Source organism: Lachancea lanzarotensis, scaffold LALA0S15 (assembly GCF_000938715.1).
Source record: "Lachancea lanzarotensis genome assembly LALA0, scaffold LALA0S15, whole genome shotgun sequence".
NCBI lineage: Eukaryota > Fungi > Ascomycota > Saccharomycetes > Saccharomycetales > Saccharomycetaceae > Lachancea > Lachancea lanzarotensis.
In genome coordinates, this window is record NW_019212893.1 from 23,136 (window position 1) to 48,539 (window position 25,404).

The window sequence follows — 25,404 nt, forward strand, 5'->3', positions numbered from 1 at the left end:
TACACATGTAGACCGCCGCACTGCGTACAATACTTGCTTTAAAATTTCTACACCAATCATATATCATTTTATCCCTATCCGTCGTCTGATATATGGTCACGTGATCGATCATTTGACTTTCATTTGTTGCTCGAGAATAACGCATCCCCAAGACCAGTATCCTACTTTCCAGACATTTGCATTGTCCTTTGTCATCTTCCATCATCCAATACCTATCATCTTTCCACCCTCCAGTAGACTTATTATTTTTCAGCTCAAAGGGATTTCTATATTTAATCTACCAAACCATGCCATTCCATCAGTAAGTTGAATACTAATAGATCTTTCAAACGACTTAAATTCAACCTCCTTTCATATCGCGCCAGGGTCTAAAACTCTTCGAGAAGTCCCAAATCTAACATTTCGTACGTCGCGATCCATATCTCACTATTAAATAAATTGAAAAGTTTTTGACCTGATCCCGCCCATCAGAGACCAAAACTGCCACGCTAAAACCAAGTCAATTGGCCTTCTAGCACTGCAAAACTACCACCACCGTCATCATCAGCGATGTCGACCCAGTTTTTCGCGAAAACTTCGACAGAAATCAATTTGTTCCAAGGATACCCTTCGTTCGATCAATTGACAAGAGATGAAGCTGAAAAAATCCAAGTTTCTCTATTGTCGCCATGCGGACGATTCATGGCTCTTTCTACTACAGAAACGGTTCAAGTATTCACAGGGGTTGAGTTTTCACAACTGTTGTTGAATGTAAATCTCAAAGACGTTTATGACCTACATTTTTCACCATCGGGCAACTTTTTAAGCACTTGGGAAAGACCATCCATTAGTGAACCAGATCATAAAAACGTGAAAATTTGGGAACTGAATTTGGAAACGCCTCCAGATTCGGCCAGATATGCATACCAGGCCAAGGTGCAAAATGGCTGGGCTTTGCAGTTCAGTAAGCTCGACAATTTTGCCCTGAAGCAGTTTGGCAAAGAAGTCAGGATCGTGAAAATCGACATACACGATGCTAATGCTACGTTTAATTTTGACAAACCTTATAGCAAACTTGTGCCAGAACAGCAAATCTCGAGTTTTCTTATTTCACCTTCAGAATTCCCTACGATTTGTACTTTCTCACCAGAAAAATCCGGCAAACCAGCGATTCTGAGCATATACTCTATTACAGAAGGCGTTTCTGACAAAAAAATCGCAACAAAGACTTTTTTCAAGGCAGACTCGTGCCAATTGAAGTGGAATTTGCAAGGTAACGCGGTTCTGTGCATGGCCATCACTGATTTCGATTCTTCAAACAAATCGTATTACGGCGAAAACACCCTATACCTATTGTCATTCCAAGGTGCCAATGGAACTCTAGGTGGTAAGTCGGTCCGTGTGCCGCTATCTAAAGAGGGTCCTATTCATGACTTTACTTGGTCCCCGACTTCGAGACAATTCGGTGTCATATACGGCTACATGCCCGCTACCATCACTTTTTTTGACCTCAAGGGCAACGTTGTGCATTCCCTACCAGAACAACCGAAAAACACCATGCTTTTTTCACCATCTGGTAGGTATATTTTGATAGCAGGGTTTGGAAATCTACAAGGCTCGGTTGAGGTTTTGGATCGCCACGACAAGTTCAAGTGCATTACCAAGTTTGACGCTGCAAACACTTCTGTTTGCAAATGGTCACCGGGAGGCGAGTTCATTTTGACTGCAACTACTTCTCCAAGACTGAGAGTAGATAACGGACTCAAAATTTGGCATGTCAGTGGCACCTTGTGTTTTGTGAAAGAATACAAGGAACTATTGAAGGTCGACTGGAGACACCATGTTTCCTCTAAACTGGCCGCAAGCCATGTCCTCAAAAGCGGCGAGGAATCCATCAGCGATCCTTTCTCGGACCCCAAGCTAGGCAAGATCGAGGTGCAGGTTCACTCTTCGGCTACCGATTATATTGCTAAACGTCAAAAGAACGGGTCCACCAGCGGAGCCGCCACCAAGCCCACTGGAGCTTACAGACCACCCCATGCGAGAAGAGCAGGCGGCGCTCCATCGGTTCCAGGTGCTGCTATCAGACCTGCCAAGGTCATCCCGGGTATGAGCGCGTCAGTGCCTGGAGCTTCTGGTAAGGACTCCAAGACTGCGGCCAAGAACAAGAAAAAAAGAGAGAGCAAAAGAACTGAAGCTTCGCCAGGTGCAGGAGAAATAACACCTGCAGATTCGTCGACCGAGTCAGCCGCACAGCCCAAGGTGAACAAAGAGGCTTCGCCGGAAGAGAAAAAAATTCGCTCACTTTTGAAAAAGTTGAGAGCCATAGAAGCTTTGAAACTCAAACAAGCATCTGGAGAACCTTTAGAAGATACTCAAATTCTCAAGATTCAGTCTGAGGACAAGATCTCCGAAGAGCTCGAGTTTTTGGGCTGGAAAGATGACAACGCCTAATGTGACTGCGGGAACCAATCTCTCATTACTGGAATCGAGAAGACTTCCGAGCCAGTTTTTTTACTAGCGCATTCAGTCAAAATTCATCATTAGACTTATTCACTGGGAACAACCCATGCATTTCATTCAAGTACATAAATACGTCAGAATAAAATATTTGTTCATTTTTATCCAAACTGACTTCAACGTCGTCGCTGGAGGATTCAAAGGCCTAAATCTTGTATTCGAAAATACAAGAACCAAAGGACCGCAAAAATGAACCTAGTGAGAACATGAACATTCAATAGGATGGATTTCCAGTTGAGAAATCCTGAATTCAGAGATAGACCCAAACCTGGAGTCAGTTCCCATCGTTAAAACGAGAGCATCATAAACATCACGTGTTTGGTGATGCACGTTCCAAGTGACTTTTTTCTTGGTCTCCCACAGAAACCGTGGAATTTAAGCTCATCGCCGTACTCCAGATACCATTTGAACCCAATTATCCGTCGATATAGGCTCTTCAGACAGCTTTGATGACGAGCAAATCCATTTACAAGCGGTCCCCCACAACCCCTTCGACTCCAAGTGTCAGAAACGGAGCGGAAACCAAGAAACTGAGGCGCGATGAGAGCTCATCGCCTACACGGAGTAAAAGACGGACAGACTTATCCACAGAGGAGATAGCACGCCAGAACATCATCAGTTCACATGAAATACGACGCATGCAGGAGCTAGTGAGGTTTTTGGAGCTGGAACGCAAGTTTAAGGCGTGAAAATATCAACGCATTGCTTGTCCCTAGTTGATGTATGAAAGTAGTTCATTCCAGTTCATGCAACGAGCGTACAATTTCTTCTGAGGTTGCCCTTCTGGTGGATTCAAAGCATGCCATTCGCAGCAAGCAATCGACGACAATCGTTCTGGAAGGCTCGCTAACCTCTTCCAAACGTGGGAACGAGTGCAGGCACTTTTCTCGTTGAACGGATTCCAGTTGATTTTCAATGTAATTGCCGTCACCAGATGCTCCAAACATGCCTTCGAACGCCGGAGACCCATGATCACGGACTTCTCGCCAGTCTTGTAGCGCAGGAATGCCAAGACTGTGGAAAATTGACGAAATCAATCGGATGTCGCTGCCCTGATCCAATTCCTCAGATCCGTCGTCCACAAACGCCGGAATGTATTTTTCGCTTGAACTGCTTCTTTGGTACAGTTGCGATACTATGACCAGCAGAGCCCAGATATCTACCGCAGCTGTATAGTTTTTAACGCTGAACAACAATTCCGGAGCCTTGTAGATAGAAGTGGACACATCTGTGATTTTGGTGTCAGGAGGCTCCTGGGACACCTCAGGGTGGAACGCGATCCCGAAGTCAATCACCGAAAGGCGTGGGAGCTCATTCGCAACGCTTTCCTTTACCAGAACGTTCTGCAACTTCAAGTCGCGGTGTATTATGTCCTTTGAATGTATAAACTCCAGTGCTGAGGCTAATTGCTGGAAAAAGCCAATAGCTTGCTCGAGAGGTAACTTGTTTATATGCTGAGAAGACTGTGTAGTTTGATTATCGTCCAGCAGGTAAGGGTTCCAGCGACGTTTCTGGTAATGTGCCAATAGATACTGGTGCAGATTCAATTGAATATATGGAAACTGTAGTGTAACCACACCGTTTTTGACCTCAAATGAAAGCAGCTGAATGATATGCTCGTTTCTTGATTCTTGCATCAACTTTAACAATTCCAGCTCGACGATCGGATCGTGTGGTTTCACCACAGATGCTATTGGTGTTACTTTAAAGGCCCGATTTCCTTTTTGGTAGATGCTGGAGAACCTTGTTGATACGACCAGTTGACCCAAATCGGTAGTCATTGCGAGAAAGCTAGTTGAAATCTAACTGGTAAGCCTCGAGGACTTGTACCGCTTAGATGCTTGATTGTGTCTGTCCGTCTGTCACCTTTTTATAGGCGATGAGATGAGCTATGCTGTAAGAACAGTCACATAAGACGTACTACAAGTGAGGACTTTGAAGTGACCCAGCAAGCTAATCTACGAGCTTTCAAAAGTCTGAATGGCTAGGCTGTGTCTTAAACGTCAAGTCATGTTTTGAAATAGTATCGATAAGTAAGTGTATGTATATTGTCGACGAGCTTGAGACCGGAGCGGAAAGCTATGCAAAAAAGAGAAAGTTTAGCTCGCACTTTTCTCAGTTAATCTTCTTGTAACGCTCCTCGGTTCCGTAGACTCTGTCGTCCTCTTTACCTTCAACTTTTTGCTTGATGACTTCCATCTTTTTGATCTGTTCTTCCCAGGTCTTGGAGCTCTTCTTCAACGATTTGTTGAACAGTTCTCTGTCTGGCTCACGGTAAGAGCCTCCCAATCTGTCCCATAGCGTGGTGAACTGACCGTAGTTGTAGTTGAAGTAGAGATGGTGGACGGTATGGCATGCAGCGCCGTTGACGACCGGGTCGTTGGCCAAATATTCACCGTCGTGAATCATAACGGTCCAGAAGTTAACAAATGTGAAAAGGATCAAGTAAGAAACCTTGTTTAGCGGGAATAGCATGGGGTAGAGGTGATATGGAAGCGACTGAAAGTAGCCATCGACCGGGTGGAAAGCGTGAGAAGCGTATGGGGTGGTAACCAACCACTTGTGGTGTGGCTTGTGCAACGCCTTGTAAACACGAGGCCAGTGCAACCACCTGTGCAGCAGGTAAATGCCACAATCCGTGAACAGTAGAAAATACACATATTCGAGGAAGAACTGGCGTACACCGTGGTTTTCGGTGTCAATATTCATGTACAGCTTCGAGTAGCCCTGTAGCTCGATCAAAAACCAAGGTACGGTCAGCAAGACCATCACCGGGATTGCAGAAATGGCCTGTTTAATCTCGAGCGACATCTGGTTCTTTAAGTAGCGTGGGTGATTGAAGATCGCCTTATCGAAGATGAACACATACGAAAACGTTGCGACCCCAAGATACAGCAGCCAGCCGAAAACGGTCATAATAACCGTTAGCGACAAAAACTGACGCAAAACGTTGTAACGGGGCAGCAAGGACTCCGCTGTGTAGTCAGTCAAATGGAACAGATATGGAGCATACCCGTATTTTCCAGCCGATGCAGCTGCTGATGCCGATGCTGATTCCACCAAACTACTGAGATTGCCCTTGTTCAAAGCAAGCGTTTGTTGCAGTTGCGAGGAAAACTGCGACGCCAAAGACGCTGGCAAAGTCTTGGAATACACGTAATCCAGACCAAAAGTGTCGAAAAACTCCAATACCAAATCCATTGTTATAAAATGTTGGTGTCAATCGCTTCAAAATGGTCGTATTCGAGGGTTTGAAAGACTCACTGGAAGCTCAAATTCCGTATGTTACCGCTCTGAGAATACTTTTGTCACCTGGAGTCAATCCGGTTCTGTTTTGGCCTCTTGAATGTGAACCGATGAGGTGGATGTTTAAACAATGTGGCTCTTTATATAATATTTCAAATATCGCCTTGGTATTCTCGTTTATGCGCCTCTTCTCGCTACGACCTCGAATAAACGCTGTAAACGATAGAACCGATGAAAAATATATTGATATCGGGAAAAAACCATCGACAATGGCCGAGAGGAGGGTGACGGCCCAGACAGCTACCAATTGTGGAGGAACGAGCATAGAAAATGTAGGCGTTCGTATGCTCGTTGGAAAGAGCGCAGCGAGAAGAATTCATATCTGTTTTCAAATTCGAAATCGGACCACTGTGGAGAAGGTTAGCGGTAGGGAGGAGGCTGGGGAGGCTATGGGTAGAAGCAGGAACAGAGGTCCGTGGGACGCTATTGCTGGGATTCGTCGTTTGAGAGCCAGTTCACCGCGAGCGGATGTAAAGATTTGGCGTAGCCGAGAGTCACGGTGTTGGTGGAAGATGTAGGTGTGGTAACACTCTGCACGGGGGCAGCAGGATCGAATTTCACATCGGTAGCGTACGACAATTGGCGTACAATGCGGCCTTGGCGGATGTGTACGACCTTATCGGGCCAGTCTGCCAGTCCATCGAAGATGTGGGTCGCGTACACGATGCTGCAACGACGAACGGTGGTTTCGTGGCGGAGAAACGCAAGCAAACGGCTGCGGGCCAGCACGTCGAGGTCGACGGTGACTTCGTCGAGCAAAAGCAAGCGCCAGGGCCTGAGCAGGCCCATTGTGAGCTGGACTCGACGTTTCTGGCCGTCGCTGAGCCGGTGCATGCGCCAGCGGACGTCAACGTCCAAAATATCTATCAGAGCCTCACCACGGGCGCGGAAGCTTTGGAATCCTATACTGTCGAGAAGCTCCTGCACGCCTATGTCGCGGTTGATGATGTTCATGTGGCACCATTCGGTGCCCAAGTACGTTGTGATCTGGCACTCGTCGACCTGGTTTTGTTGCATGGAATGCGGGCTGAATGGATCCAGTCCGTTGACTCGAATGTGGCCGGTCAAACACAGGTTTTTACCGCTCAGCAGCTTCAAAAGCGTCGATTTACCGGCACCATTGGAACCGACAATCAAAGTCCGCGTATTCCATTCCAATTCAAGTTCAATGTTCTTCAAGGCGGGCTCGTCGTTGTGCGGGAATTTGTAGGTGAGATCTCTGATTTCAGCTGCAAACGACATGATTAGAAGACAGATTTGGTTGGGCTTTTTTGCTTAAAGGTGTGAGCTGCTCTAGATTGTTGTTCTAGCAAGAGTCCTCCACGTCTGTTAAAAGGGTATAGAAAATGATAGCTTTTTTGGCGGGAAAAAGATAAATCAAAGTGTCCGGGATCAAGTGGGGTGACTATAAAGAATCTAATGTGCTATAGAGAGCTCAATTGCCTGGGGATAGCAACCTTTCAGTTGATTTCACTGTTCAAATGGATAAAGATGGTTGATGGGCTTACCGTAAAGGTTTAATAGCTGATCACTTCAGACGATTAAAATTTCCGGGCGTGCCCACGTGAAATAGGCGTGTTCTCTTTCGATGACGGTCAAATCAAAAACGATAAACCTAAGTTTTCAGAGCCAACCCTTTGGTTAAGATCCACATTTGCACTGGACCTTTTAGAGGGGTTTCCAGCTTTTTAGCTCTCAATCGTTACTGACCACTTGTGTTGTCATGTTTTGTGTCGAGGATCCTTTTGCTCATCTTTGTGGGTCAGATTTGAGAACTGCAATGCCTTATAACTTAAGCTATTGTGAGTCTCAGTACATGAACAATTAGTACTTTTCAAGTCTCTCTGGACATCGTTTTCGAATATATTTCGTTGCCAGGTTTATCTTTGGACCAGGGATTCAACAGCACATAATTCCCACATAACATAGAAGGCCTAATTAAACCAAAAGGCTTGAATAAATGAGAAATGAACTCAGCAAACCTACCGCAGGTGATGGTTCCTAAAGTGTCAGTTCATTTTGTTGTTTGACTCTCAAAAGTTCCGCGAGCTTTCATCAAAGGCTCGACCACCCATTCGAAAGCTTGTTCAAGCTCACAAAGCAGCAGCTAAAGGGTATTCATCATTATGTGAATGAAAACCCATAGATGGACAAATTAGCTTGTTTTAAGCCCTTACTTTGAGACCAGTTTCCCTCACAATTGCCAGACATCCAATGTGACACGCTAGCACTTTATTCAGTTTCGGCAAATCAGTTCGGCTTGAAGACGAAAGAAGTTATCTTGAGTTGTGTGATTAGAATAAAACACACATCAATGGGGTCCTGGACCTATGGTCAACGGTTACTGTATGTTAAAGTTGTCGGCTCACAGTGTCGCACCGGTGTCACACGCGTACAAAGTGACCATAAATATCTCTATATTTCAATAGTTGGCGGGCACATCGCTAACCCATCACCAACCTTCCTCCATCAACCTTACAACGCACCGATCAGCGCTGTTTTAGGCTGCCAGCATGGACGGCGTAGATGACATTTTGAATGAGAACCAGGTGGCAGACGAAGAAGAGGACGAAGATGAGGAATTGGACGAAGAAATGGTCGATTTAGCCGGTGGAGATGATAACCAAGACCGGGAACAAGAAGGTGAGCAAGACGACCAGGACAACCAAGAAGATCAGGACGATTATCCGGAACAAAGTCAGGATCAGGATCAAGATGACGACGACGAGGATATGGACGGAGATGATGACGACAATGATGACAACGACGACATGGACGACGACAACAATGACGGAGGGTCAGATCTACGCAAAAACAGGGAAACAGGAAATAGTGATGATGAGGGTGACGAAGACGACGACCAAGAGGAAGGATTGGAAAATGGAAGAAAAATTGACCAATTGAGACCATCTGGTGAACCAGGAGCAGATCTAGGTGTCACTGTGGAAACTCACCCACCTTCCATACGCAAACCAACCTCAGCGTTTGACAAAATTCATGAGTATTACATACAGCTTTACAACTCTGCGAAGCTTGCGGATGTGTACTCGATATACCCAACGGCAGCCATCCCAATCCAAACACATGTTCACAGCATAGCCATGTCTAAAGGGCTCAAATACTTGTTTTTGGGCGGTCAAGACGGGTTCATTAGAAAGTACGATTTTTTGAACACAATTGAGGGTAAACTTTCTCTAACGATTCTTCAAAAACATTCACTGGTGGAGTCCATTTCCAACGCAGGGATCCTGCTGTCATATTGGGAAAACGAAGTACCTCAAAGTCGTGACAACATCAAGCTGCTAAAATCTGGAAAAGAATACGAGCCTGTTGTGTCACCTGTACATGCTTTGGAAGTGCAAAGTGAGTGTATGTTTGTTTTGGGCGGGCTCGAAAACGGGGGAATTACAATGCAAGGGTGCCGATACATGGAGGGGCATATTGCACATCTTTTTCAAAAACACACTAGCACGGTAAACCAGTTACGACTCAGCAATGACGAAAGTCGCTTTATGAGCGGTGGGTGGGACAAGCAGATCTTAGAATGGGATCTACAAACCGGAAGCTGCTCTAATGAGTTTAAAGGATCCACTTCACAGATTTCATCACTAGAATTTAGACCTCTTTATTCTACCGTGAATATAGGTGATAAAGCTAATTTAGAGGCAAGAAACGAGCAGAACGATACGAAGAAAGAGGACGATGACCTCGATTCGCTATTTGGTGATGAAGAGGAAGAAGAAAGAACGAAACAAAAGAAGGATTTGGATAACAAAGCATCGGACAATGAAGATTCCGAGGTCGCGCATACAGAAGAAATCTCAAAATCAACACTGAGAACAGTTTTGGATGAGAACGTCTTTCTCGCTTCTTGCACCAATGGTGCAGTTCAGATATGGGATCGCAGAATATCGAAAAAACCAGCACTGAGCTTATCTCGTGGGCCTCAAGTGCCGCCTTGGTGTATGTCAGCGTGCTGGTCAACAGACGGAGATCGAGTATACGCAGGAAGAAGAAATGCCATAGTAGAGGAGTTCGATCTCAAAATGGGTAGTAGCCCGTCCAAGGTATTGAAATTCCCTAGCATATCTGGCCCTGTTTCCTGTGTCCGTGCAATGCCAAACAATAAGCATGTTTTATGCGCCTCTAATGATAATGTGAGAATATACGATGTTTCTCAATATGGTTCATCGAAGGTACCGTTTTTGATTGTCCCGGGCCACCATGGAGGTATGATTTCTAACCTGTATCTTGATCCTACGTGCCGATTTTTGATTAGTACTAGTGGTGATAAAGGATGGCAAGGGGTCTCAACCGATGCCACTCTCATCTACGACATAGACGTCGAGTGATGATCTTGACAAATGGCCACGGGACCTATGAAAGTGCATTATATGGTTGTTGCGACAACGCTACTTAAGAAGTGAAGGGCCTGCCTATATTCTTGAGAACGCTTTTTAACGGATCTAGCCATATCTTTGGCGGTTGTTGCAGTCCCGCAAATTTAAGAGTTTTGAGTTGTTCGAGATAAGACCTGAGCGGAAGTAAATGATAATTGGGGTGGGTCTCAAGAGATCTCATGTACAGTTTCAACAAGATCGCTGCGATTCCCACTACCAAGGATATCCTGAACACAAAAGGCCCCCCACGGGTGGCCATGACTTTCCAACGCGCGGCCGCAGAAGGTAGTTTCTTTGATTTACTAATGCGATTTCCGGAAGTCGACTTTGATTCATTCAATTGTATTTCATTTGTTAACCAGGACAGCACATCCTCGATAGAAACAGGTATTTGACTTTCAGTAAGAAGAACGCTGTATTTGTTGACGGCTTTGTTTAATTCGGGTAATGTTGTAGCAGATATATCTCTCGAGGTTTCCAAAACCTCATTCCACAGAACAACACTGGAACCAACGATCATCTCTTGCTGTATCACACCATGTATTAAATCAGTATCGTTGTCAAAGTTTTCGAGATTTTCATGGAGCCTTTTTGAAAGGCCTTCCTTCTTGGCCAGGAGTAGATTGCTGTAAATAACTAGTGGCATCAACATAGAGTTGGATGCAATGACAAGGTCAAAAATTTGGAACACAATGCTCATTGACTCATTACTTTGAGGTCTTAGATCATGAGAAAATAGCGTTAAAACCGATGAAAGAGCGAAAAAGGGATCAATCTCATTTAACTGGAAAGTCTTGTAGAGTTGGGGGTCTTTTTTCTTAATCATGGTAGGAATCAAAGCGAGCTGGTCAATGGTAAATGTCAATGATTTCATCATGAAGTCCCTCAAATACAGCAGCGTGAAAATGGCCACGGATTCGAATAATTGTTGACTATCAATAGATAGCACGGAATCATCCGAGAGTTTGGTAGAAATCGAACTCGAGCTCATGGCTTCATGGAAGTCAGAATTGTCGGTAGATGGAGTTTCACTAGTAGTAGAGTCACTCAGGTTCGCTTCATCATCGGCTCTTTGAGTGTGCATGAAAACCAGGACGAAAACAGCCACGACGTCATGGTAACCTTGATAATAACATAACTGTGGAAACGTTCTTAGCACCCTTACAACTGCTTGTTCGAGGGCTTGGCGCAAAAACGTTTTAGTAGCGCTATCTTGCACATCTCCAAAAGACCTTTTGACGTCAAGCGAGACCTGATGTTCGTCAGAATGCGGGGCAAGTTCGACTCCGTCTTTCCCAATTTCACCATAGAGGTCGAGGGACAGTCTGGACTTCAAAACCTTGAGCCACAGAGGTCTTCTTAATTCGTGCTTTACAAATCCATCTTTGGATCTGCCAAGGGACAAAAGCGTCGCCAGATCATCGTGCACAAGTGCGCTCAAAATCGTCTGAGCTTTCAGACTCAAGCGTTCATCTTCACGGAAATATAGCACAGACTTTTCGTCCAGAACGGATTCCCCCAGGAACTCATGGTCGTTCACCAAAATGCGATAATGATCAGAAACCATCTAACGAGATATTTGCAGCACAACTATTCACGAAATCACGCCCAGAACATGAAACAAAGCCGATTCCAGAATGTGATGGTGCTTGTCGATAGAACCCAAGTACTTTGGCGTTGTCAATGTTGGTTCAAGGTAGGATGTTTCTTCGTTGAAGCGTCCAGGGGACAGGCCTGTTCTTGGGATGTGCTCTAGATATTATATTAAAGGACCTGGGAACCGGAGAAGCATGTGACACAGGACCAAAGACAGTCAAATAGAGACGTTCGAACACATTTGAGAAAGGGAAGGGCATATGGTGGATTCATAGTGGTAGCATGCGAAGCAGGGTATTTTTTTGAGTTCTTTTGTGCCCTAAAAGTCGATTTCTCGTCAACTTTTCGAAAGTGACGGTAAAATACGGTGACAAAGCATGAACCGAGAAATTGAGACCGTAGCGTAAGCAGGCAGTTTTAAATAGTACAAATTATGGAAAGGAAATCTCAATGTGCGATTATTGGCAACACAGTGGAAATATTACTCGGATTTTCTGTCCCCCATCCGTCTTTTCTCAAATTGGCTTGTAGCTGAGCGGAATTTTGCCATCTAGGTGAGAAACTGTCAGCGTCAAACGGCTCGACTTGCCAATCCGAGACCGTAGTACTCTTTCACATCTCGCAGCATCAGAGTGGTCAAGAAACTAGGATGACAGTTTAGTATAAAGTGACCAATGATGAGATCGCCTACAGACATGTTATCCATGATCCTAAGCTACCTGGTATGGGGTTTTGCTTGGCACTATTAGCTGCTTCCAAGGTGCAAAGTGAGCATATTCTCAATTGTAGAAATGTTGCAAGAGTTGAATTTTAACATTCGAAGATCAGACTATGGCCAAAACGAGTTTTATCACCAAGCTACGGCGGACAACCACAACAAGTGGTACTTACCAACTACAAAGTCGATCATATGCAGCCGAGCGGCTGGAACCCGTTGGCCAGGATACAATAGGCCTTGGCATAGTATCGGGCTGGCTCATGTTAACTTTTTCACATGTGGTTTGTTTGAATTAAGTGGAATTACGGTAAAATATGAGCCTGCATGAAAGATCTCTGGAGTAATCGCTACTTCACCAAGCCATACTGCCGATGTGTGAGTGTTTGTTCTCTGCCTGGAAGGGTTGTCGATAAACAACAGTTCTTTCGACCGTTAGTTACCCTTGTGTTCTTCAAGTCAAAAATTGACCGGCAACGGGGGACTCGAATCCTAGTCATGGTCTCGATTAGGAAACAGATAAGTGCATTGTGATGACGGAACATATCTGTGACAACGGTTACTTTTGGCATGCAGCTAAGCGTAGACTTCTGGGCTTTCGTGAACAGCCTGCAAAGTACAACGTTAAAGCAGCTTGCATAATGCACGGCTATGTAGCCAGCTAGCTGCTGCTGCTGCTGCTGCTGCTGCTGTCGTTCTTTTTGAGCCCAAAGCAGCAGTCAATTAACAGTAATCCTGCACTATAATTCTGTGAGTCTCATAACAAATTCCTAACTACAAGGAACAACTCAGATCGTTAGTCAAGAGGAAATCTGAAAAATGCCAAGTTGTGGAGACTACGAAAGCCGTGAGGTCATGGTGAAGAAGTTTGAGGAGTTCAACTCAAGAAAGGCGCACCATATGATGCATTTTGAGGTTGAACACGCTATCAGCTGTACCTACCACAACTGTGGGTAACTGTTGGTGATTGGTTGGATGCGATGCGTGGCTATATACCTGTTCTGAATTATGAAGATCAAGCCAATGCTGATGTAAGCTTTTTGAATATCACTTTTACCGTTGCCGTCGCACGACTCACTCGTGTAGAATGATGAAGTGGTTTTTACACGATGGGTATCGTCTACCGCTGTTCTTGGCAAGCTGCTCGTCCTAGAGAGACATGAAACGTCAATTTGTTTCGCTCCTTTTTTTTTCACCAATGAATATTAATTTAAGAACATCATAACGCGTTATATGTAGTTGTGGGCCTTGTTATCCTGTTTCGCTCGCCGTTGTCCCGTGCCCCGCATGCAATCACAACGTTCAGTTTTCCGCATATTGCGGATGGCGAAACATTTGCGAGTCGTAGGTGGGAGAGGCTTCGTAATTTTGAAAAGCTGAAAAATTAGGCGGCCAGCTTGTTACCCCCGCATAGCCGGTATTATCACCCGGATGCCCTGTCACGTACTGGTGGTCAGCAGCATGCTCCGGAGCCGATTCCTCCAGCGAATGCGTGGCTACCTGGTCAACCGTCTGAGCCAGAGCATCCAGCTCCTGTGTCAGCTGGCTGAGCTGGTGCTGAAGTCCTACAATGGCAGTTCTAACGGCCTGCAAGTCGCACGATGTCACTGTGCACGAAGACGCTGATGAAGGTGGAGTTGGATTTGAGCCCCCGTAATAAGGCTGTAATGGCGAGGATTCAAACACCACGGGTTTGAGAGCCGGTTCTGTGAGGGCATTGGAATCTGCAATCGCCAGCTCACGATGCTCGTTGAACCGAAACACTCGAACGCACTGGTCACCCAGCTCTTCCGCACGTGACGCAGGCGGCAGAAATTCACGGTATTGCGCCCGTGTCTGGGACCTCTGGTACAGTAATCGAAATCGATCTCGACATTGACGACGATTCATGGCCACGTGCTGCGTTTCCTGCAGCGCAGCCCGCACGTGATGCCAAAACAGCTTACGAGCGCGCGCGAGTTCTGCGGGGTCGGCTCCGGGCAACAGCAAGCGAGCATGGCCCAGAACGGTTCGCAGTAGTCCCACGTCTTCACGTGGAGACCACTGGGCCCGTCGCCGTTGGTGTGTGGGTGTTGGTACTGGATATAGCGGCGTCGTCTCTGAGACGACACCGCTGGATCTCACGAGCGAAGACATCGCTTAAAGTTACTCTTTCTGTCCTGTAATTCAAAAATGCGACTTTATTCTTTCAACAGGTGTCCGTTGGTTATGGCACTTGTAGGATAATTAACCTATATGATGAGTAGAGCTTGCCAGACGCTCGCAGCACCGCCCGTCTTTTAAATATATTATATCGCCCGGCTAGTTAGTTTCCTGCCAGTTCAGATCCCAGCGACAGATATCGGGGTCTTTTCCTAATTCTGCGAAACGCGTAGTAGGCGCCACCAACCCCGCTTCTACAAAGAAAAATCTACCTGAAGGATCGGGGACACGGCTGAGGTTTGTGCATTCATGTGCTGTGCTGAACTTCAGAGATGAAAGAGAATACCACAAGTATTTTTTTTTCCGGTACTCCTTCGCTGCAGATGTCGCGCATTGGATCGGGGCTCATATAAAGATGCTAGGCTTGGCCCATGAGGCGCATTGTCCTGGTGACTGACATGCACGGTGCCTGATTCTTGCTGCAGGCACCGCTCACAATGGAAGTATGGATGCGTGACGTGCAGAGACGCAGGCAAAAGAAACGGAGACAAAGGCCGGTCCAGGCGCTGGCCGGAAAAGAAAACGCGCATGCTCCTTTTTTTTTCTTTTTTTGCTTTTTTCTTGCACAATTGCCGGTTGCCCCGACAACATGCGAAAGGCTGTTCCGGACCGATGGGACCGGAACTTAAAAATAGCAGTTACGTAACGCACAAAACAGTCGCTAAAGGAAAAAAATCTAAAAGAAAATGTGGTCATTAGATACGTATGGTCGCGTGATATGCACGTGCTGCTGTTTTCTTCGTTGTGTGTGACATGAGATGTGGGTTGTGTCAGTGCAGACAATAATGATGATCATGGTGACGAAATGACAATGATGGATGGTAATGATGCTAGCGCGCTGCGCTCACCATCGATGAAAGAATATGGACAAGGCTGCGAGCGGAAGAGGCCGGTTTGTATGTTTGTGTGTGTGTGTGTGTGTGTGTGTGTGTGTGTGTGTGAGTGTGTGTGTGTTAGGGGGCTAAGGCGGGTCGTGGCTGAGAAATTATGGTGACTTCAAGGCCCCCCTTCACAGATGCGTGGTGTACGGGTGTTGCGGAAGAATTAGGATACGGATCCAGGAGTCTCGAGCCATCCTCCTTGTACGTTCTCCTCTTTTCCTCTTCCCACATTTTACTCCCGTCGAGCCAGTAAATACGGCGACATGGTGTAGTTACTGTTTGGAGTTTTGCCGTATGCATTATTATTGCCCGGTCTGCAGCACGTATCTGCAGCGTAAAAAGGCTCTTGTCTGGTAACGGGCTGGTACATTACTCCATGTTTCATTAAAACATCGACCCTTGACCTTTCTTCTTCCACCACGCCAGATAAATCTTCCACCTGTTGCGTAAGAGCAGTCACTTGTCGTTGTAACCCGAAAGCCAGCTCCGCAAGCGACTCGTAGCACATATCTGGAGCTCCATCGCTTACTGAACTGTACATGGACATGGCCGGACTGTGCAGACCGGTGTCTTCATTCAAAGACGGAATTTCGGGCGCCGCTATTAAATTGTGGTTAACACCAATGCTGTCGCTGACACCGTTTTCCTTCAACATTATCACGTTGTTTTTGTCGATGTACAGCAATGTTAAACATTGTGCCAGCAACGCATCTAAGTGTTTGAGTTCACCACGACTTGTGTTGCGGTCACGCACCGCTTTCCAAAAAAGTAGGTTGAACCGGTCTCGGCATTGACGCTTGTTGCGGGTCAACCCATGTCTGTTTTTCAGCTCAAAGCTGATATGCAACCAGAACCGGCCGCGTGGTCGATTACTGTTATCACTGCCTTTTAAAATGGCTGTATTGTCTATCACGGTTGAGACCAGAGCTGTATCTTCGTGTACAGACCAAAAATTCCGAGCTCTGCGCAACGAAACGGACGATGTTGACGATGGTGTTGAAGTGCGGGATACCGTTAGTGGCGTCAATTGCAGCTTGTGGTTCTCGTCCTTTATCAAAGGTCCGTATCCGTTCGTTGTTTTTGTCGTCGTCGCTGTGGCTAACTGGCTTTCGTCTGCGCTACATGCCATTGCAGAAAGTGTCATGATTCCCGAGCCACTCGCGGACATCGATGCAAAAGGGATTGAAATGATGGAGTTTTGAGGTTTCCTTTAGGTGCAAGGGTTACCAAGTTCTAGCACTGACGGAGTTTTGCGAGGCTAATATACTAAATTTCGATCTCAGCTCTTCTTCTTCTTCCCAGCTGCTTTTCCGAGCTTGGTCCATTCTGCATATTTTGCGTGTCATTGCGGTATGACGCACCGATGCATCGCTATGCAGGAGCGTGCATATATTGGATTTTTCAGCCTCGAGCACAGAACACGACGAACGGCATACGAGCGCCGTGCATGGACGTCGAAATACGCTGGCTCGCGTAACGGTAAATTTCAAGTCCAAACTGTTGCGGAGGAACAAATACGCATCAGAAGAAGCTGTTTCGATTGGGAACGGCTTGGAATCGAGAATTTTTTACGCATTGTTTTGACAAATGAAAATACGTCACAACATGCGCGACTAGCAAAGTCCAGATCCGAATACATGCTCATCGTCCTTTTTTTTTCTTTTCAGGACTTTTGGTAATATGTGTGAGAGCATGATGCGGTCGCGATGAGGCATGCTTGTATGTCACCACGTTCCTAGGGACGCTGATGGAGCGATGCATGGAAAGGCCCTATTTCTCCCCTGCTTCCAAGGGCTATACGAGTAGACGGTCCAGGCTTTCTGGGTTTCGCATCGAGTCATGATAAAGAGTTTCGAGATCTTGTTTGAGGACCCGTACGTGACCTGGGGCTGGCCGAACGTGGAGGAGGCGGAGGTTCGGAATGTGCTGAAGATGCATTGGAAACTGGTCGTGAAGTCTGCTGCTCAGCACGTTGTACGGGAGGCGGAAAAGCGGGACGGAACGCGACGCTAGCAAGCGAACGATGTGCTTGAGATTGCAGCTGTTGATGTTGGTGATGTATTGGATTAATTTGCACTACTGGGTTTGATACGGTTGAGCCTAATGTCGAACTCGTATTTTGAGATCTAGCACGTGATGCGTACTCTGCGCTGTCACCCAACACTTGCTCAAATCGGCGATGGGTACTATCACCCAATTCTTCCAGACGTGCATATAGGTCGGCTACCTGGCGATCCAGCATCAGAACTTGGTCCATCAGTAGCTGAATTTGCGGATCCTGATACACTGGAGCAAAAGGCGGCGGCGGCGGCGGAGGTGCAGGGAGAGCAGGCACCGCAGGCGGTAGCGAGCAAACAACCGGATCTGTAATTAAGGGCACTGCTGTGGGATTGGTTCCAGATTCCGTTGAGATCTTACTGCGGTGAAGCTGTTGCGGGACAGGCTGAAGGTATGGTTTATCTTCGTCAATAGTGATTTCATCGTGTGTTTCGTTCATGTCACCATGTTCCTTGGAGTCTTCTTCCAGGCTATTATCTTCGTCCTGAACTTGCAGCCTTCTGTTGTGCTGATCGCCTTCCAGGAGCAGATTGATGTTGTTTCTGGCGTCCAGGTAAAACATTTGGTTCAGTTCGAGACATAGCGCGTCCACGCCCGTTTGCGGATCGATACCATTGTGCGTGTTGCGGATTCCTCGCGTATAAAGCAGCCGGAAACGATCCTTGCATTGTCGAGCATTTCGTACTATGTGGTATCGTGCTGTGAGTTCCCGGGCAATGAGGTCCCAAAACTGCTTGAGGGTCCGTGCCGCGTGATGACGAGCATCACTGCGATTGTCCAAAAGCGTGCGATATTCAGTCAGAAGCGACACCAACAGCACGTCTTGCTCATTGCGCCAAATGGTGCGTGCGGGCCGCCGCATAACAGCATGATTCATGGACGTAGCGATGAAAGAACTCTTAATTTGGGCGTTGATCAGATCAAGGATCACGTGCCCTGAGCTAAGAATTGACACCCTAGACAGTATATCTTATAAAGACCAGGCGAGAAGCAATAAATAACGCTGCTATCTGTTGTCTCTTTTCCTATGAGTCTGTATTTACTGTTTCTCTTGCTGAGCCAAACTTACCAACGAATTTCACACGCAGCGGCCCAAGAAAAATTCTTGGGTCGCTTGGCTCTAGGTCTTCATTCTTAGTCCGCCATGCTTCTTTTCATAGTATATTTAATGAGACATGATGTGATCAATACTGTACAGTTCCGGGACAAAAAGAGTTCTTTAACTGCGTTAATGCGCAGCAACGCGCTCCAGCCGGAACTCGAATTCGTAGACATGCAACGGGCACGAAAAAAGAAAAAAAAAATAAGCGCTGCTGCTGTCCTGCGTTAGTTGACCGCTTTTACACCATATTCAAACGCTTCAAGAAGTAAACCGAACCTTTTGCCGTGTTTACCGTCAACTTGAAATTGATCTGATGTAGGTTAGACAGCTTCCAATCCCAATTAGGTAATTCAACTGCCTAATGCGGCGACATGCATTTCAAGAAGTTCTCGAGCATCGAATCTCGCGTACGTCTACTAAGGGCATGTATGGAACACGCGGATGTTGACCGGGACGTGATGTAATGGTTCTTCAACCGATAGACATACGGTTTCGGGGGGCAGCAGGCGGGCATTGTTAGAAGGATGAGGACTCTTCTACGTGCCGTTGTCAAGGAGTTGTTGACATAGAACTGCAATATTGGGCGAGCCAAAAGTGAACCGTACGATTTTGGGACGATCTAAGGGTCAACGCAATAGTTTCAGTTCCGCAATTTGAAAGCCCGGGGAGAACAGAATCACAGCTTTGGCTCGCAGACGTGGTCGTACGAATAAAATTAAAACGGCTCGTGGTCTCCTGTTTGTAAGTCGTTCAAACTGTAAAAGGGGGGTTGCTCAACCGGAATCCTAAAGATTAGGCGTTTTCACACACCGGCGTGAGTCGGCATGAAATTTAGTACCTTCGAACTTTTTTTTTGGGAAGCCTGAAGAGCACAGACACAGCAACAATTTGATCTAAAAATGATCTGCCGGAGAAGTCACGGAACCTTTTTGAGCTTACAACATTTTAAGAACTTGTGCGCCATTTTCAGCAACATGTGCTGTCGGTAACGACCGCGACTGAAACTTCTTTCCCAGCTTCCTGCATGTTTTGTGGCTAAGGGCCTTGCCAAAATCTAACTATCGTATGACGACGCACGAGTAATTTTCGGTTAAACGAAGAAACCCTACCGTAGTAGCTTTTGGGGGTGGTAGCCGAGGACTACTTGCTGTACTCATTGTCACATTGTGAACTAGTAAATCTGCCACAAAACGTGGAACGAGCGTTCCGCAGGCACCAGCAATACGAGCGAAGACGGTCCGACGACCGCAAACTCATTTGATGTTGCCAATGGTGGCGATAAGTAGATGCGCCCGTGAAGAAAAAGCGGAAGAACGGCAACGAGAGCGGCTCCAAATAACAGGCACGCATGGATCTTATCTGAGATTTGCCTGCTTTTTCTCGTTCATGACAGTATTTAATATTTCGTATACCAGAAGCTCCATTCGCATTTCGGATCGTAATTCAATTTCGCCAGGTTCAAAACAAATCGAACATCAATGATATCAATGATATGAGAAAGTCTTTGACTGAAACTGTCCCAAGTCGGACATTCGTCGGTAGTTCCTTGCTTTTGTATACATTCCAGGGATTTCCCATTGAGAAACACCTCATCTTGCTCATCTAGTGATTTACTTTATGCCAAATACCTTTACTAATAAAAGAATTCTTGTTGACATCCGACAGCTGACTAGAACACCGGGATGGTCTTGAGTATAAGCAACCTCTTTTAGTGCTCTTCTAATTTTCTCGTTGCCATAAATATCGTCTGTACATTGTGTCAGCCTTGCATGCTGAACTTTGACCGTTTTCGCCAGAAAAAAAAGCCAAAGTGTTGACTTTTTTCTACCGACCACCACAAATCTAACTTTGAATCTCAATTGAGATATCAGGAAGCCCTGGAATGATGGTACCTTGACTTGACTTCAGCGAACTCAGCTCCTGCCACATCTTCACCGCATTGATCATCATGTACGTGGTAGATCTTCAACATATCCAATTTCTGTTCATGTCATCGCCAGATTCAACAACACTTTTGGTAGCTCGTTTCCCCTACTTTCAACTGGTTTGAGGCCTGCTTGAGCCTGTGAAGCCTGCTCAGTTTGTTAGCGATTTGCTGGATGAAACCACTTGTCTCGTTTTTCCGCAGACTTCGGTCCGTTTTGGTGCTATGCGGTACCGTTTCGGTGTTGCTGTACTATAGATTTCAAAATGAGGTCAATACCCTCAACTCATACGCCGAGACCGAGTCACTACCGCAAATAAACAAGCAGGTTCCAGTTTTACCGGATACAGCGTCTTTGGCTGGCCAGGATGCTCCTAACAACTTCGGCTCACTGCCCAACGCGGCGTCACTGGTGGCTCTTGATGAACAACTGCGAGATCCTAAAGTTTTGTTGGACAAAAATCGTTATTTCCCGTTAATTCACAAGCAGGAGGATGTGCTGTCCATAGACTGTGATCTGGAATTATATTCCCAGGAGGAAACTGCAGCGTTTAAACCTCAGTACGCTGTGCGGTATGCAGCTTCATTTAAAAACCCTTTGGCCGCTAATAAACCTGCTAAGCCATTGCCACAACTTCAATCTTCAAAATTAGCTGCAATAGAGGGATCGAAATTGGCAGAGCAAATGAGTGTAACGATTGGCGATCATTTCTTATCATCGTGGAAGGCTTACAGTCGTCTCGCTTTGGGCAGTGACGAAGTCAAGCCATTGTCAAGAAACCCAACTTCTAATGGATTATCTCGGGCTACCACCATGCTAGAGTCTCTGGACATGCTGTATATGTTGAATCAAACACATGAAATTTCCAAAGTTCTCACTTTTATCTCTAATATGGACTTCACTCAATCACAGGAATTGCTAATTGACGTATCTCAGAATACCCAACGTATTCTTGGAGCTCTCTTATCTGGTTATGAACTATCCGATCATGCAGACGGTATCCTTCTCACTAAGGCCACCGAACTAGCAGATTTTTTATTGGAGTCATTCAACACTCCCAATCGTATACCGCTGTTGCGTTTCCCTTGGAGCTCCAAATTGAACAACCGATTTCCTTTCCAAGACTCAAGTACAGGTGAGCTGGGCTCTCTTTCTGTCGAGTTTCTTCGACTATCGCAGCTTAAAAAAGATGAAAAATATGCCAAAGCTGTTGCGCACATTTACGAGACTGCCTTTCAGTCAACAGGTCAATTTGATATCGACTATCTATTGCCTACAAATGTTGATGCCACAGGCTGCCGACTGATACCTAAAGAGCGGCTGGAACAAGGAGAGCATGTTAAAGTCAATGTCATGAAAAGCATCATGGATGGAAAATACGTTCATTGCTTGCAGACAGACAAATTCACACCCATCCCTGGTGTTAGAAGTTTGTTCACTGCTGACAACAGAAGTTTGCCATTCTATAGCAATATGGTGAAGTTTCATCAGCTACTGAATGGTGCGGACACATCCGAAGACCTTCAGTTTTCGAGATTCCTGGTCAATAGCTTTGATCGCATTCGCAAACTGATGATCTTCACACCAGCTTTGCCTAATCCTGATCGACAGAATTTGTCATTCGTCAATTCTTTGTCCACTGTTTCATATCATGATACCCACCTTAATGAGCAAATTGTGAGGATTAGTCCTGACTATACTATGCATCACTCAAGTTGTTCATTAGCTTCTAGTTTTGCATCATTAGGGAAGTTGCTGAATGATCAGGGATTTCTGGATCAGGCTGAGAACATTGCCAGAGGTTGCGCTCGCATGTACAAATTAATCGGCGTGATGCCTGAAAGCGCCCACGTAGGCCACTGCTTACAGCAGCCGTGCGATTACGATAGTTCTGAAGACAAATATCAGAAAGCACAGGTTGGCGAACAGCTTACAGCTCCAGGCATAAAAGTGGAAAATAGCCACATCCCTGGAAAGGAACTTTCAGAGAACCCAACGAAGGTCTACATTCACGAAGAAGAACAGAGTGCGGACCCTATAAAGCTCTCGAATTCGTGGCTCGTTGGTAGTCCTTTGCCAGAATATATTGATGGAGCAGTTCCAAGGTATGATTTATTCCCTGAAGTCATAGAGTCTATATTCTATCTCTACAGAATTACAGGAGATGAAAGTTGGCGCCACTTAGGCAAGGATCTATGGGTATTGACGCTCCAGGCAATCGAACAGCCATCCGCCAAGGGTGTTGGAAGAGTTTCCGCGCTGGAAAATGTATTCACGGGAGAAAAAGTTGATTGTTTGCCTTCGGACTGGTTCTCTAGACATCTGAAATTTTATTACCTTCTGTTTCAAGATCCTCAGGCGTATTCACTTGACGACTACGTTTTTACAAATGGTGGTCACTTGCTCAAAAAACCACTGGCACCGCAGACAGAAGTGGGTGACAAGAAAGGATTTTCACTAGAATCGCTAATAGAACAATTTAATCCGAAGATCTTGTGAAACTCTTCGCTTGCTGCAAGAAACATTCGGCGAATAAAGCTCGTTTTCGAATGATACTTTTACGACCCTGCTTCGCTCATCGTGGAAACAAGTCAGTAATGATTGAGAAGCACATTATGTTGAATTTAAAGATATGTGATAGTACTTAAAGTTTCGTAATTGAAAAATTCCCCGGTAATCCGTTATTTGTTGAAAATGCAAAATTGGTCAATCTAGATCAATTTGGTGTGGTTAGACGTAAATCTGCTGAGATAAATGGTGTTGGCATTATCTTCTAGCGCTTACACTGGTAGAGGGAACTCACCAGACCATAGGTAAATCTCCTTCTTTAGAGGTTCAAGTTCACCAATTTGTTGATCGATCTTGGCCTTGAAGTCCTTTAGTCTGTTGGCCTCCTTTGGCAAAGATTGTTGAACGTCATGGGCGTATTGAACAGCCTTGTCGATGTAGCTTACAATTCTGACGAAATCTTGTTCACCGAACCCTCTGGTGGTCATGGCTGGGGCACCAATACGTACACCACCTGGGACCAAAGCGGACTTGTCACCTGGAATGGAGTTTTTGTTCAAAGCGATGTTGATCTTTTCGCAAACGTATTCGACACGAGCACCGTCAACACCCTTTTCTCTCAGAGAGACCAAGACCATGTGGGAGTCGGTACCATCAGAGACCAGTCTGTAGTTCAATTTCTTGAATTCGTGCTCCAAAGCCTTGGCGTTCTTCAAGACTTGTTCTTGGTATTCTTTGAACTCAGGGGTGGCAGCCTGCTTCAAAGCAGTGGCCAAAGCAGAGATGGTGTGGTTGTGAGGGCCACCTTGGTGACCTGGGAAGACCGAGAAGTTGATAGGGTTTTCCAAGTCGTATAGCACTTCCTTACCGGTCTTTGGGTTGGTAGATCTGACACCTCTTCTGAAGAAGATCATAGCACCACGAGGACCTCTCAAGGACTTGTGAGTGGTGGTGGTGACGATATCGGCGAAGTCGAATGGCGATGGGATAACACCGGCGGCGATCAAACCGGAAATGTGAGCCATGTCGACCATGAGGTAAGCGCCGACTTTGTCGGCAATTCCTCTCATTCTCTTGTAGTCGATGAGACGGCAGTAAGCAGAGGTACCGGCCACCAGGATTTTTGGTCTGTACAAGATGGCGTTTTGTTCCAAAGTGTCGTAGTCGATAATACCGGTCTTTGGGTCCACTCTGTATGGGAACGACTCGAAGTAGGTGGACACGGCAGAAATTTTTCTGGTATCGGTCTGGTAACCGTGCGACAAGTGACCACCGTCTGGCAAATGTAGACCCATCAATCTTTCGTGAGGCTTCATCAATGCCTGGTAAACTTGCAAGTTGGCTGGGGAGCCAGAAAGCGTCTGGACGTTGACACCCCATTTGTCGGCGGTCAAACCGAAAGCCTTAAGGGCTCTGTCTTGGCACAAAAGCTCCATCTTGTCAATCTGCTCGTTACCACCGTAGTAACGGGCGCCTGGGTACCCTTCAGAGTACTTGTTACACATGGGGGTTCCCAACGCATCGAAAACGGCGGTGGAAGTGAAGTTTTCAGATGCAATCAAAACGATCGAGTGCTGTTGTCTCTCGATTTCGGCCTTGATGATCTGTTCGACCTCAGGGTCCGATTCGCTCAAGTGGGAGGACACCAATTTTTTGTGGGAGTCAGATAAAGCGTAAGACATTGTTATATATGCTTGATCTATGAGGCTAGTTACAAGAACGCTACAACCTAAAATACAAATCTAATATCTACCTGCCAAGTAACTACTGAGATGTGCCCTTTTATACTTGAATGTGATGATAGATGCTGTAATTTTTCAGATGTTAATTTTTCAATCAATTTTTTTTTTATTTCCATCAATCACTGTCCACACCTAATTTAACATAATATCAAGATATCATCAATCACCAAGCGGTTTTTCAAACTACGGTGGGGAATTAATAGACGATCAGATCAATCAATGAATCAGCACATATGATAAGTTGGATTGACGCCAGATGAATAAAGAATGTGTTTCGATCATGTTTTGCAGATAATGGCAATAGAAAGAGGTGAAAAACTGGTTCAGATGGTGATATGGAGGATTATAGTTAGTGAGACATTGTTGACGAGTTACTGAAACTATTCGGAGTTGCTTAGGGAATAGGGTGCTTACTGGATATGGGGGATCAGACGCTGCAAAATGTGTGTGTGTGTGTGTGTGTGTGTTGT

General features: G+C 45.8%; 12 protein-coding genes across 12 annotated transcripts; 4 read left to right on the forward strand and 8 right to left on the reverse strand.

Annotated features, from left to right (window-relative positions):
* Nucleotides 1–549: 549 nt before the first annotated feature.
* LALA0_S15e00386g (LALA0S15e00386g1_1) lies at nucleotides 550–2,433 on the forward strand (the record flags this gene model as incomplete). The annotated part of the gene is made up of 1 exon (XM_022770533.1): nucleotides 550–2,433. One exon carries the CDS (start codon nucleotides 550–552, stop codon nucleotides 2,431–2,433), a length of 1,884 nt encoding a protein of 627 aa, XP_022631117.1.
* Nucleotides 2,434–2,948: 515 nt separating this feature from the next.
* Nucleotides 2,949–3,188, forward strand: LALA0_S15e00408g (LALA0S15e00408g1_1; the record flags this gene model as incomplete). The annotated part of the gene is made up of 1 exon (XM_022770544.1): nucleotides 2,949–3,188. One exon carries the CDS (start codon nucleotides 2,949–2,951, stop codon nucleotides 3,186–3,188), a length of 240 nt encoding a protein of 79 aa, XP_022631118.1.
* A 45-nt stretch (nucleotides 3,189–3,233) lies between these two features.
* On the reverse strand, nucleotides 3,234–4,280 carry CAK1 (LALA0S15e00430g1_1; the record flags this gene model as incomplete). Its single annotated transcript, XM_022770555.1, has 1 exon — nucleotides 3,234–4,280. The coding sequence occupies one exon, from the start codon at nucleotides 4,278–4,280 to the stop codon at nucleotides 3,234–3,236; it is 1,047 nt and encodes a 348-aa protein (XP_022631119.1).
* A 334-nt stretch (nucleotides 4,281–4,614) lies between these two features.
* Nucleotides 4,615–5,700, reverse strand: ERG3 (LALA0S15e00452g1_1; the record flags this gene model as incomplete). Its single annotated transcript, XM_022770566.1, has 1 exon — nucleotides 4,615–5,700. The coding sequence occupies one exon, from the start codon at nucleotides 5,698–5,700 to the stop codon at nucleotides 4,615–4,617; it is 1,086 nt and encodes a 361-aa protein (XP_022631120.1).
* A 528-nt stretch (nucleotides 5,701–6,228) lies between these two features.
* On the reverse strand, nucleotides 6,229–7,047 carry CAF16 (LALA0S15e00474g1_1; the record flags this gene model as incomplete). Its single annotated transcript, XM_022770577.1, has 1 exon — nucleotides 6,229–7,047. One exon carries the CDS (start codon nucleotides 7,045–7,047, stop codon nucleotides 6,229–6,231), a length of 819 nt encoding a protein of 272 aa, XP_022631121.1.
* Nucleotides 7,048–8,318: 1,271 nt separating this feature from the next.
* Nucleotides 8,319–10,157, forward strand: SPT8 (LALA0S15e00496g1_1; the record flags this gene model as incomplete). The annotated part of the gene is made up of 1 exon (XM_022770588.1): nucleotides 8,319–10,157. The coding sequence occupies one exon, from the start codon at nucleotides 8,319–8,321 to the stop codon at nucleotides 10,155–10,157; it is 1,839 nt and encodes a 612-aa protein (XP_022631122.1).
* A 64-nt stretch (nucleotides 10,158–10,221) lies between these two features.
* On the reverse strand, nucleotides 10,222–11,772 carry GYP8 (LALA0S15e00518g1_1; the record flags this gene model as incomplete). Its single annotated transcript, XM_022770599.1, has 1 exon — nucleotides 10,222–11,772. The coding sequence occupies one exon, from the start codon at nucleotides 11,770–11,772 to the stop codon at nucleotides 10,222–10,224; it is 1,551 nt and encodes a 516-aa protein (XP_022631123.1).
* Nucleotides 11,773–13,818: 2,046 nt separating this feature from the next.
* Nucleotides 13,819–14,652, reverse strand: LALA0_S15e00540g (LALA0S15e00540g1_1; the record flags this gene model as incomplete). The annotated part of the gene is made up of 1 exon (XM_022770611.1): nucleotides 13,819–14,652. The coding sequence occupies one exon, from the start codon at nucleotides 14,650–14,652 to the stop codon at nucleotides 13,819–13,821; it is 834 nt and encodes a 277-aa protein (XP_022631124.1).
* Nucleotides 14,653–15,831: 1,179 nt separating this feature from the next.
* On the reverse strand, nucleotides 15,832–16,767 carry LALA0_S15e00562g (LALA0S15e00562g1_1; the record flags this gene model as incomplete). Its single annotated transcript, XM_022770622.1, has 1 exon — nucleotides 15,832–16,767. The coding sequence occupies one exon, from the start codon at nucleotides 16,765–16,767 to the stop codon at nucleotides 15,832–15,834; it is 936 nt and encodes a 311-aa protein (XP_022631125.1).
* Nucleotides 16,768–17,436: 669 nt separating this feature from the next.
* LALA0_S15e00584g (LALA0S15e00584g1_1) lies at nucleotides 17,437–18,534 on the reverse strand (the record flags this gene model as incomplete). The annotated part of the gene is made up of 1 exon (XM_022770633.1): nucleotides 17,437–18,534. One exon carries the CDS (start codon nucleotides 18,532–18,534, stop codon nucleotides 17,437–17,439), a length of 1,098 nt encoding a protein of 365 aa, XP_022631126.1.
* Nucleotides 18,535–20,858: 2,324 nt separating this feature from the next.
* MNL2 (LALA0S15e00606g1_1) lies at nucleotides 20,859–23,183 on the forward strand (the record flags this gene model as incomplete). Its single annotated transcript, XM_022770644.1, has 1 exon — nucleotides 20,859–23,183. One exon carries the CDS (start codon nucleotides 20,859–20,861, stop codon nucleotides 23,181–23,183), a length of 2,325 nt encoding a protein of 774 aa, XP_022631127.1.
* Nucleotides 23,184–23,464: 281 nt separating this feature from the next.
* On the reverse strand, nucleotides 23,465–24,874 carry SHM2 (LALA0S15e00628g1_1; the record flags this gene model as incomplete). Its single annotated transcript, XM_022770655.1, has 1 exon — nucleotides 23,465–24,874. One exon carries the CDS (start codon nucleotides 24,872–24,874, stop codon nucleotides 23,465–23,467), a length of 1,410 nt encoding a protein of 469 aa, XP_022631128.1.
* Nucleotides 24,875–25,404: the final 530 nt, after the last annotated feature.